Here is a 13354-nt window from a genome sequence, read left to right as displayed (position 1 = left end):
ACACATGTGAGGAAGGAAATAGATTTTATTCAATTATTAAGGGATAACTATCTGAGATAGAATGTAATTAAAAATACTAGGGGTGTGAGAGTGCTTGACCTGATAATAGCATCTCAGAATTTGAATGTAATGAATATAACCATATTGCCATCTATTGGTGAGAGAGTGATCATAAGGTCTTGACCTGGGATGTGGCTAAATATGTAGAATTTTCAATTAAGAGAGGGTATATGTGGAATTTACCGTGCTGGCAAGTATGACAAGCTTTGGAGATTGCTTGGATCAGTGCCTTGGCATGTACAACTTCAAGGGCTGGACGTCGATAGAGCATGGGAATTGGTCAAGGAGCATTTACAGGAAGTTATGGCTGATTGTATACCTAGGGTCCGAATAGTAAAACAAGTAGGGGTTAAATGGATGAATAACACCATTAAGCTTGAGCTGCAAAAAAAGAAACAACTGTGGAGGGAATTTAAAGAAAGGGGTGACTGGCAGGCAACGAACGGTATAAAGGGCAGGCCAGAAGGGTAACAAGTGTGGTAAAAAAAGCAAAAGCGGATTTTGAAAGGAAACTAGCTATGCAAGCTAAAGAGAATCCAAAGCAGTACTTTCAATATGCTGCAAGCAAGAAAAAAAACTGTACACGGCAAAATGATTTTAAGGAATGATGAGGGTAAGGAGGTCACTGAATCAGTCAATATAGTGGAGTTACTGAGCACGCACTTTGCAAAAGTATATCATCCAGGTGGAGACATTGAAAAAATGAAGGAACCATTAGTTTATACGGGAATTGTGATGAATGAAGTGTAGGTGAATAGTCCATTACAGAACCTTAATGTGAATACATCTGTAGGATTGGATGGTATACTGGCACGGGTCTTGTGTGAAGCGGCTAAAGAATTATCAGTGCCCTTGACCATGTTGTTTAATCTGAGTCTCGGGTGTGGTTTAGTCCCGAAGGTGTGGAAAGAGGGGGAAATAGTTCAACTGCAGAAAGGAGGTTCCAAGACTGCTGTTGTAAATTACTGACCGATTAGCATATCAGGAATCACTGTCAAGGTCTTGGAGAAAGTAGTCAAGGGAAAAATACAGGAATGGATTGATGAAAATGAGATACTGTACAGGAGACAGCATGGTTTTGTGAAGGGTAGATCATGCCTCAGTAACTTGCTCAAGTTTTATAACAAGGTGACGGCTGAACTGGATAAGGGTAATGGGTTTACAGTGATACTGCTGGACCTTGCAAAGGCGTTTGGCAGGATACCACAGGAATTCTAATCCGTAAACTACAACATATGGGAATGGATATAGGGTTGGTGAGATGGATAGGTGGGTGGTTGATGGAGAGATATCAAAGAGTAGTTTATTCAGGAGTGGAGTCCAAAAGACGGCCTATGACTAGTGGTGTGCCGCAGGGTTCTGTTCCAGGACCACTGCTATTTAATCTGTACATTAATGATATAGGGAAGGGTCTAAGTGGGACAGTTCATTTGTTTGCTGATGATGCAAAGTTGGGTAGGGCGATAGTGAATGCAGAAGATGTCAAAATCTTGGAGGATGACTTGGATAGATTGGAGTTCTGGGATAAGGAGAATGAATGTCAATTTAATGTGACAAAATGAAATGTAAGGTTATGCATTTTGGGGTGAAAAGATTAGCAGCAGTATACCACATTGGTGAAACTGTACTTCAGGAGATTGATGAGGCCAGGGACTTGGGAGTGTTGGTGGATAGGGAGATGAAGTTTAGGGGGCACATTGCAAAAGTAGCTAAATCAGCTCATCAACTCACTTGGTTATTGAAAAATACCTTGACGAGCAGAAACAAGCAAGTTATTGTACCTCTGTACCGAGCCTTGATAAGACCTCATCTCGACTACTGTGCCCAGATTTGGTCACCTAGGTTTCTTCTTGATGGGGAGGAGGTTGAAGAGGATCCAGAGGCAGAAACTAGGTGATAGGCAGAAAAGGGGATATATGATTAAAACATTCAAATTGCTAAAGAGATTCTATGGGATTAATTCAGAGAATATTTTTGAGATCAGGATGGTGGTGGGAGAACTAGGGGACACCTATGGAAGCTGGGCAAGAGTGTAGTTAGCAGGGGTGTTAGAGCTGGGTTCTTTACTTTTAGAGTGGTAAATGATTGGAATAAGCTACCAGAGTTTATTGTGGGTGCTATGACGGTGAGCAAGTTCTAGGCAGGGTATGATAGATACTGTGAGAATGTCGTATAGTTGTGTGGACGTAATGTTTAGGGCCTCCCTCGATGAGTCCAAGGTCTCCCTGGAGTCGCCGAAATAATAATAATAACAACAACTATCATTGTACAGTCCTGAAACCATTCTTTGTTATCCGGCTTTGTACCCTTTCCACAGTTAATTTATCCCCTTCAAATCCTGGGGAACAAATCTGAGAACAGTAGTCCAAGTGTGGTCTGATCAAGGTCTTATACAACAGAATGATAAATCTTTTATCTCTGCAGGTCAGTGTCATTCTCATTATTGCAGCAATCCTCTGTGCTACCATCACCAGCTTTGCAATATATCCCCTAAATTTCAGGTTTCTATCAGTCATGAATTCCAGATCTCTTTTATCACTACTTCCTCCAGTATAAATCCTCTTGCAGGCTGCTGCTATTACTAATAATCCTTCTCAGCTTTGCATCATCTGCAAACAACTGAACATCCCCCTGCAATCCACTGATAATGTCATTGATACAAAGGTTCATACCCAGCACTGAGTCCTGTGGGTCCCCACTTGTAACCCTCTGCTTCCTTGAAACTACCCCACCATACACAACTCTCTGATACCTATTGGACAGCCAATCCTGAATCCAGTTTACCAATCTGACATCCAGACCTATGTGCTGCAACTTAAATATTAGTTTATCATGTGGCACCCCGTCAAATGCCTTCACTAAGTCTAAGAAAATGGCAGTATATACCTTTCCCCCATCTAATGCTCTTGTAACTTTATCATAAAAGGCTAGCATATTGCTAAAACAATAGCGCCCCTTCACAAATCCATGTTGATTCTCACAGATAACATTACCCTCATCTGCCCAATGCTGTATACGGTCATTCACTAATTTCTCCAAGATCTTACTAACTACTGATGACACACAAACTGGTCTATAATTAGACACTTCCAGTCTGCTACCGCTCTTATGCAATGGTACTATCTTACCTTCCTTCCATTCCATGGGCACCTTTCCAGTAGCCAGACTTTCATTGAAAAGCTAGGTCAAAGGCACTGTCAGTTCCCTAGCACATTCTAGTCCCACAGCTTTACTGACATCCAGAATACTCAGTATTTGAAACACACTCTCTTCCTGTATCTCTAAACCTTGAACCTGCCCTATCTTTCTAGCATTAAAACTGACTCCTCGGATGAAATACTCCAACAAAGTGCTCATTGAATAATTCTACCAAGACCTCTGCATCAGTCACTCTATTCCCATTTTTATCCCACAATATCATTCTTCCACAGTCATTTCTCCTGCTACTGGCCACATATCTAAAAAATTCCCTAGGATTTTCTTTGGATCTTAGGGCTAATCTCCTCTCATATTCCAGTTTTGTCTTCCTTACCATACTAGTCACTCTTCTAGCCTGTGTCTTATACCCTTCATGCATCTTCTCTTCTCCTGTCTCTTTATATCTCTTCCATAGCCTCTTTTTCGCATGCAATTCCTGTTTAATATTGTTTGTCATCCACTTTATTCCAAATTGTGTCCTCTTCTTCACTCGTAGTATACAACTTACCATCGCTGCTAACAAATATTCTTTCATAATTTCCCACGCACTAATGATATCCCAGCCTTCTAATTCCTCCCTCCATGAAACTTCCCCAAGTTGACATCTTAGACTATAATAATCACCTGTCTTATAATTCCACATACGTTTCCATCTCTTTGAGACTCTTGCATGTCTATTCATTTTCCAAGTCAAAACCATATGGTCACTCTCTCCCCAACTGGTGGGAGAGATGTCATCTCAGTTATTACCAACTCTTTTGATGCTATAACCAAATCCCAAACTCTTGAACCTCTTGTTCCCTCTATTACATGTTGCCTAAGACATTTATCCTTCAAGAATTCTAGAAATTCCATTCCCTTATTGCTACATGCATCTTCCTCTCCCCAGTTTATACTACTGTAGTTAAAATCTCCCATAACAATCATTCTTCTTGCACTTGCCAAACTCAACTGTCTAAACATTTCCTGGTCCCCACTCTCTGTACTCCTGGGTCTGTAGCAATACCCCACTAAATATCCTGTCTTGCCCACCTCTACCTCACTCCATATGCTTTCAAAATCATTAGTGTCACTGCCTTCCAAAATCTCCACTCTTAGAGGACATAGGTTGTCACTTATCATAAGCAGTACTCCACCACCACGCTTTCCATTCCTATCCTGCCAAAAAATGCAGTACCCAGCAACTTCTATTCGTGTTATTATATTCTCTTCTGTCAACCACGTTTCAGTGATCCCAATAATATTTGGCCAGGCTGATGCTATCTGTGCCACCAATTCCTCTCCCTTATTCCGGATACTCCTGGCATTAGTATATAGCATATAAATGCCGTTGTTTCTATACCCAGCATTATCCCCTCTAGACTTCACCGAGCTCAGTGTTACCTGATGTCGTCCCCCTTCTCCAAAGTACCCATTCCCACAAGAGGCCACCCCTACTACCATCCTCCCTGAGACACACTGAATTTTTCAGAACAGCAATCTCTCCAGATGCCTACGTCCTTCCTCATTTAAATGTAAGGGGTCTCTTGCATACAATTCCTCTCTGTCCTCAAACACACTCCAAGCATCCACATATTCCAGTCCACTCTTATCACACATTCTAGCTATTATGTCATTCAATATTACCGCTCAGTTCGTCATTATCATACCTAGGCAACACACATACACACAATCTTTCCTCTCTGTGTCTTCTTTTGTACCACCTCAAGCAAGAATCTCATATCTCTCGCTGCCCTATTTACACCAACACTCAAGTCATTTGTTCCCACCCTCACAATCATCTCATCCACCCTTTCACCTCTCTTAACTGCCAAAGCCACCCTTTCTATCATTCCTCCTGGCAAACACTCCTCACACATCCTATCTTGAACACCACGGATCATTGAGTCCCCATACATTATACCTCTTACCATTCCCTCTCTCCTCTTCTTTCATTCCCATACCTCTCTCTCATTCCCTCTCTCCTACTGTTTTCATTTTCTCCTCTTCTAGCACTGCCATACCTCTCTCTCATTCCATCTCTCCTACTGTTTCCATTCTCTCCTCTTCTAGCATTCCCATACCACTCTCTCATTCCCTCTCTCCTACTGTTTCCATTTTCTCCTCTTCTAGCACTCCCATACCTCTCTCTCATTCCGTCTCTCCTACTGTTTCCATTCTCTCCTCTTCTAGCATTCCCATACCTCTCTCTCTCTCTCTCCTGTTTCCATATCCAATTCCATTCTCTCCTCTTTTATCATTCACAAATTTCTCTCCTCTCCTATCATTCCCAAAACTCTCTCCCCTACTCCGACTTGCCTTGCATTTATCTCTTCCATTCTTCTAATCTCGTCTTTCATATTTATCATACTTCTCCCAAGACATTCCACCTGCTCTTTCAGCTCCTCTATCTCCCTCTGCAGGTCAGTCACTCTAAATCGAAATTCACTCTCCCAAACAAAACCATCTAAACTTTCACAGTCACTCACGCCTTCTACACTATCAACTGTTATTTTCTCATTCACATATTTTTCTTCATTCTCTCCTAATCTTTCCTATTCTCTCTCCTATTCCATGTAATTGAGTCATAATTAATTTAAAGAAAGAGTAATTAAAATCTTTCTGTGAAAGATTTCAATTGCAATGTTGATTGTTGATTTTGAGAACATTGATTTTGTTTGACAAGCTTAGTTGACAAACATCATAGTTTCTACAAAAATTCTGAATACCGAAAAAATATTAAAAAGGTACGGTAATAATTGAGTATAGCAATAAAATTTTTTTTAAAAAAAAAAAAAAAAAGAATTTAAATGCAATCAAATTAAGCTTGCTAATCAAGGTAAAAATCAGAACTTCATTAAATGTAAAGTTCAGATATTCTCACTAAAAATAATACAACTATGCAGTAACATGCATAGTATGCCTCCCTGGTTGACAGAATGTTAACATAACTGCTTTCCAACCACCCAACTTTAGGTGAAAGGTGAATTTTATCACCTAGTGCGAGACCACTTTACTTACTGGAGGCCTGGGATTCACATAAAAAGCATATAATATATCTATATATAGGATTAATTCAGTTCCAAATTTATCGCACAATTATTAAGATTTATTCAACTCCAGCTTTGATTTTTTAAGTTGCAGTAATAAGCATAATAATTCCAGCTTTAGTTAAAACATAGAGGCAATAAATAGTACCGATAACTTACTATGCTCGCTAACATCCACTTTTTTACTTGACATTTTACCCTAAAATAACTAGAATCTTGATGCACAAAAAAACGAACCGAAAAATCAATTTAATTTATAAATAATAATAAACTTGAAAATCAAATTCTCTGTTTATGTGATATAGAAACTGCTCTTACCCAACTAATTAATACAAATAGCAGCAGCACACAAAAAACCTCTGTTGTCTCAGGAATGTGTTTCAAAATGATCGCAAGTTCAATACTCAGCAATCTGTTCTTTACTAACAGGATTCTGGAAAATCACAGGGCGAAATATTCTTAAGAACATTATGGATTAAACTGACCATATATTTAATCTCTGGATTAAACTGCTAAGTCACTCAGTGGTTGGTCAACACAAGTCAAACATTTACTAAGAGAAAATTTCCAGAGAAGGAGATTGGAATTTAGTAATATTGATAAGAACAATAATCTAAAACTCCACGTAGTCCAGAAGCAAAAACCATCTGCGTCAAAATGAAACTAGTTTAATTAAGTAAAAACATAAAAATACAACCAATTTATTAAATATATCTTTATAGAGTTCACAATTAAAAGGACTCTAATAATAAGGTTTAGATGGAATATCAGCTTGGGTGTTGCGTAATTGTGCAAATAAATTGTCAACCCCCTCTTACTTGGATATTTAACTTAAGTTTGAACTCTGGTATGGTCCCTAGGGAGTGGAAGTTAGGCAAAGTGGTTCCTTTGCATAAGGGTAGCTCTAACACTGTGGTAGTTAATTACAGACCAATCACCATCTCATGAGTAGTGGTAAAAGTATTGGAAAAGTTGATTAAAAACAAAATTCAAGAATGGGTGGATCAGGATATGATACTCTATAGAGGCTAACATGGTTTTGTTAAAGGTAGATCCTGCCTTAGCAATCTATTAACTTTTCATAATAGAATGACATCTAGGTTGCACAAAGGAACTGGTACACAGTGGTACATCTGGATTTTGCTAAGGCTTTTGACAGGATACCCCATGGAACACTGTTATGCAAATTGGAGCAGATGGGAATGGATACTAAATTGGTGATATGGATAGGAGAATGGCTCAGGGAGAGATACCAGAAGGTGGTGTATGGAGGAGCCAAGTCCAGGATGAGGCAGGTGACCAGTGGTGTGCCTCAAGGCTCTGTGCTTGGGCCATTGTTGTTTAATTTGTATATAAATGATATAGGAAATGGCTTAAAGGGAGATATTCAGTGTCAAGTCATGCATTTTGGGATTAAAAGATTATCAACTGTGTACTACATTGATGGAAAAATACTCTAAGAGATTGATGAGGCTAGGGACTTAGGGGTGTTGGTAGATAGGGAGATGAAGTTCAGGGGACACATTGCTAAGGTGTCCAAGATTGCACATAGGATTACTTGGTTGTTGAGGAACACACTGACATCCAGAGATAAAGTGGTTTTTATTCCCCTTTATAAAGCATTGATACTTCAACATTTGGATTACTGTGCTCACGTCTGGTCACCTGGATTCCTTGGAGATGAGGAGGCTGTGGAGAGAGTTCAGAGAAGAGTGACCAAGTTGGTGAGTGATGTAAAAAATTCTCCCTACATTGATAGATTAAGAGCTTGTGGATTGCAGAGGTTGGTTGATAGGCAGAGAAGAGGGGATATGATATAAACATTTAAATTACTGCAATGTTTATAGGATTGATGCAAGGGAAATGTTTCAGCTGTGTGATAGTGATGGAAGAACAAGAGGTCATCCCTGGAAATTAAAGAAAAGTGTGGTTAACAAGGGTGTCAAGAACAAGGTTTGTTGCCTGGAGGGTGGTGAATGAGTGGAATTCATTGCCTGACTTAGTTGTGAGCTCTTCGTCTGTAAATGAATTTAAGAAAAGATATGACAGATATTGTTTTGCTAGTTTGGGTCTCCTGCAATGAGTCTACTGACTCCATGGAGATACCCGTAATAATAATAATAGTAGATTTCTACACGTGTCTCATCTTGTTTTGATATTATCAAAATTATCAAGTTATTCTGAAGCATTATGAATTTTGCTATTTTATTATTATGCTGCTAATATTTCTTCAAATGCGGCACTTTTTACAACAAAACTGGCTAAGTTATGTTGAAAGTTATATATGTTCGCAAATATACTCAAAATCCCTTTGACCTAATAAAAAGGTAGAATGAATTCATCAACATTCTATCTGTTAAAATGCAATTACCCCCCCCTCCCTGCCGTTAATGGATTATTGTCTTTATGTGTACTGCATTACTTGGAATTTCCTTTACTGTCCTAAGAAATTTGACACTTTTTTGCTGCACAATTTATTTATTGTCTCTCTAATCAAAATGTTTGCATTTGGAAATATTATGTCGAATATTTATATTTTTTAAATAACATTTATTGAAATAAATATGACATTTTGCTTTCTTTCTTTCATTGCAAATTAAAATTATATGAGTCACATATTTCAATATTAGGAACGATTTTTTTTCAATGAACACCAAATGATGTCAAACTGTCTTTGTCTTTTGTTTAAAACTGCAACAGTACAATTACGTTGGAAAAAAAAGAAAGTGCACATATGTTATCTAGCAGTATTTTATTTTGTGTGTGTGTGTGTGGTGATAATTTTGGGAGGGAGGGGGTTAGCCATTCAAGGGGAATTAATTCTGGTATGAAAATTTTGGAAATAAAATTTCATTTCGTTTTGAAAGATAAACTGTAGGGTAAATATCGTACGTCAAAACTGCGGCATAATATCGAAATTAGATGAAAATATGTACATAAGAGTTGACTTCATAACTGCCATTTATTTCGATTTGTAGTGAGTGATTAGGTGGAAACCAAGAAAGTTGAAATGCAAAAACCTACAGATTACGTTATAAAAATTATGCATTACATGATATGATTCAAGATTTATGTATGATTCTCTATAAAGCAAAAGTGCGAACCTTCATGCAATCTGTGAACTAACCTTCGAACTAAGATTATGAATAAAAAAGAAAACTTAATATGAAACAGATGGAGGCTGTATTCATTTTTAGATTCGGATTTTCATGAATTTATAAAATAATTGTTTGACAAAAATAATTATCTTCAATCAAGTTCTGGGAGAATTTTAAGATGTATTGGCGATTAAAATAATTAGCAAAAAAATTGATAGTGACATTGATCTTCCAAAGTGATACAATATGAAGTGAAGAAAGTATGAAAGGATTTCTTATTTTGTGCTGGCATTAAAAACTATAATTATATAATTACAAACAAGCAGAAAAAAAATGAATATAATTCGTAGGTATTTAGTCTGATATAACTTCGATTCTGGTTATCGAGCCAATGGCAAGCAACTGCGTTTCTTGCTGTAGGCAACTGAACGTAGCTACTACATACGTCGGGTAATCTAGTTAAGTGTTCTTTTCAATGCAAAGGATTATTGTCCCTCCCTTCTAATGGACATAATGGTCAAACTGCACTTCTTATCCATATTCTTTCAACAGATGGACAGAATATTATCCAGGTTTGCTGGATGTGTATATACGTCCGGCAAAGAAATGGTACGCTTGCATACATGGATTATATGGAATACAGGAGTTCCTGTTTGTTTCATATTCTAAGGAAAGAACAATGTATTTCAAATGGAAGTGGGAGGCCTCACAAAATTTTCAGCGGCCTCTAGTTTTTATTGTATGAATTTAATATTTAAAAATAAGTATTTTATTTTGCAACTATAACTATGCTGTTTTTTTTATTGTTCTTTGTGAGGAGTAAGGTTTTAAAATCTGGCCCCCATAGAGAGTGAGGCCCCCAGCTTGTGCCTCATGGTAAATGTGGTCCTGACCACTACCACCACTAGTATATTACAGACAATCACAAACATCCATGCCCATTTCAGGATTTAAACCCACAGCCTTTCGGCTGGAGAGCAGATAAACTAATCAATCATCCAACCAGGCTGACGTATATGGTCTGCCATTTAAGATTATCCTGATATTTAATGTTTAATGCTGTAGCTACTCCCTATTTTTCCTGATTGTCATTGCCAGAATATAACATTTTGTATGTGTCTCTTAGTAAAATCTCACCTATTTTTGTCTTTATTTCAGTCATACCTATTATGTCGAACTGGTATTTATCCAATTCTTCTGCTAGTTCCATTTGTTTTCTGTTGATGCTTCTTATACTGATAGTACCAATCTTGAAGTGTTTAAGCCAATAAGAAGACAATTTGGTTAGCTAAATTCCAAATTGCCAGCCCATCCTCATTCATTCACTATCCAGGTAGATACCTAACAAGGTGCACCAAGAGAAAGTGACGATTATAGATTAGGTCAGGAGGCCCTGGTCAGTTCTTCCCATTCCTTAAAAGGCTACGTACAGGTGTCCTCTCAGTTATACAGCTTTGACCCTTATGCACTCCTACAAAAAATATTAGGAATAATAATTTTGAAAAATTACTAAAATAGGAATTTTCTCAAAAAAAAAGAAAAAAAAAGTAGGAGATGTGTAGATCCCAGTTGCTTCTTCTGCATGAACTTCAAATTTGGTTTTGTCAAGCAATAAACAAATCAGTACCATATTTTCTTATGATTTGGAAGAAATAATAAACATACCACTGACAAGCAGCAACAGCAGCATATTCCAAATAGTCTTTTCATTATCGCAATGAGATAATTAATTTTGAAGAGTTACAGGTAACTTTAGCACTCATAGGAACAAAAAATAATAATCTGTCATAGCAGAAAATTTCTAATTTCTATAGTAAATTTCTGTTTAGAATGGCATTGTTGTTATGGGACAAGAGTTTTTTTTTTTTTTTTGTGAATGAGTTCATTATATGATATTTCTTATTCAGAGTTCATTGTACGTGTTATGCATTCAAAGACCAACACCTTGCTTTAAAAATGCCATGTTTGGGTTCTAGAGGAAAAAGTTTCTGAGGTATATAAAACAGTCTACCTGCAGTATTAATAATATTGTACCATAAGTTAAGATTCTTTTTTTTGGGGGGGGGGGGCATTTGCATAAAAACTCTTTTTAAAAATTTTCAGAGCAAAGAGGCTAGAGAACAAGGCATTCTGAGTAAAGCTATAATAACAAGGGAGTAAAGAGCCAATTCTTTGTATGGTACAACAGTAGAATGAACTGCAGGACTGATGGAGTACATCTGAGATAAATGAAGTTAAGAGACATTATTCAAACTCACAGAAGGAACGTTTTTTTGTATTTATTTATATAAAGATGGAAACTTTACTCTAGAGACAAAACATGGAACAGTTCCCATCTAATAATAATAACTGATATCTATAGAAAGAGCATGTGGAATGTATTAGAGTGCTTATTTGTAGCCCATTGCATTTAAAACACTTAACTTTAATCCTTTTTTTTTTTTTTTTTTTTTTTTTTAATTTGGAGCTTTTTGTCAAATAAAATTTTGAAGTCCACAAACAAAAAATAAATTAGTAGTCATTATAATCCATGTACAAGAAAACAATGTTATTAAATCACCATTAAACATCCTTATATAAGCTTTGCATTAACAAAAGAAAAAAAAACAAACTTTTTTTTTATTTTGTTTATGCAAAGCTTATATAATGCAAAGTGTCAATAAATATTAAAAAATATTATTAAGGACTTACCAAATAAGTAACAAATAAAGAATAGAAGATGAAAAAGAGACTCAGAGCAAGATATACAGCCCAGTGTTGAGGAAGTGAATGCTCAGTGAAGTTCTGGACAAAGTATAAATTTAAGCCAATGATGCTGATCGACAAAACTACCGCAAATATATTTCCTGCTCTGGAATAAACAAAATCAATTAAATTTTATTTTATATGAACTTTAATTTTAAAAAATATTATTTTTTCATGATTCTCCTATATTTACTAATCAATATAGAATAGAATGCTTACTGTGTTTAGCAGCATCTCTAAGTTTTGAATGACATTCTAACACCTCTAAATGTGACATCATTGTATATATACCAAATGTTGATATTCCAAGGAATTGGACATCATTCACACACTGCTACTCTTAGAAGATTCTTCCTTAAGCTCATGCACTAAATTAACCCATAACAATATTTTAACTCTTATTAAATTAATAATTTCTACAAATTTTTCTTTTTAATAATGACATGTATATTCCAACATTTGAATTCCCAATGGGCCAAAATATCAGTAGCGAGTTAGCTGAACTATTTTTGGTGCTTATGGAATCTAGCATATTAAACCTTTCCCTATCTCCTGTCATTGTTTTTTATGGTTGATATGCGGACAATGTCTTATATATCTTTTCTAGAAAACTCACTCAATTATTTCAGCAACAAACTTAAATCAGAATATAAATCTATACAGTTAACTTTACTTTCATCAGATCCAATGATCACATGATAAGCTGATATTTAGTTGTAGAACATAGGTTTAGATGTTCAGGTTATTCAACTGGATTCAGGATTGGCTCTGATATGTATCAGAGAAGATAAAAAAGTATGGCGGGGCAATATCAAAGGCAAGAGGTTACAAGTTGGGTCCCACGGGGTTCAGTACTGTCACCTGTATTGTTTAACCTTTATATCAATGACAATGTCAGTGGATTGCAGGGAATATTCAGTTGTTTGCAGATGATGAAGCTAGGAAGGATCATTAGTAATAGTGCAGATGTGTCAGCCCTGCAAGAGGATTTGAATAAACTGGAGAGATGGACAAATGAATGGGGGAGGCTTCGATTTAATGCAGCAAAATGTAAGGTTTTGAAGTTTGGGATACATCAATAGGAAGCAGCTGTACTGGAGGAAGTAGGGCAATTAAGAGATCCGGGGGTGATGATTGATAGAAACCTGAAATTCAGAGAACATATTACAAAGGTGGTGAAGGTGGTAACTCAGGGGACTGCTGCAATATTGAGAAGGATGCTGA

At 36.7% G+C, this 13354-nt stretch overlaps 1 protein-coding gene across 1 annotated transcript in view; it reads right to left on the bottom strand.

The window, feature by feature from the left end:
• Positions 1-13354, bottom strand: part of LOC150094535 (natural resistance-associated macrophage protein 2-like) — a 169756-nt gene that overhangs the window by 34359 nt on the left and 122043 nt on the right. The window contains exon 13 of the mRNA XM_090412089.1: positions 12077-12236. Coding sequence (XP_090268215.1) covers positions 12077-12236 — 160 coding nt within the window. The remainder of the gene's footprint in view (positions 1-12076; positions 12237-13354) is intronic.

This window comes from Typopeltis vanoorti, chromosome 22 (assembly GCF_054136105.1).
Source record: "Typopeltis vanoorti isolate ZY-2024b chromosome 22, IOZ_Tvanoo_1.0, whole genome shotgun sequence".
NCBI lineage: Eukaryota > Metazoa > Arthropoda > Arachnida > Uropygi > Thelyphonidae > Typopeltis > Typopeltis vanoorti.
This window is presented reverse-complemented; position numbering and strand designations above follow the sequence as displayed.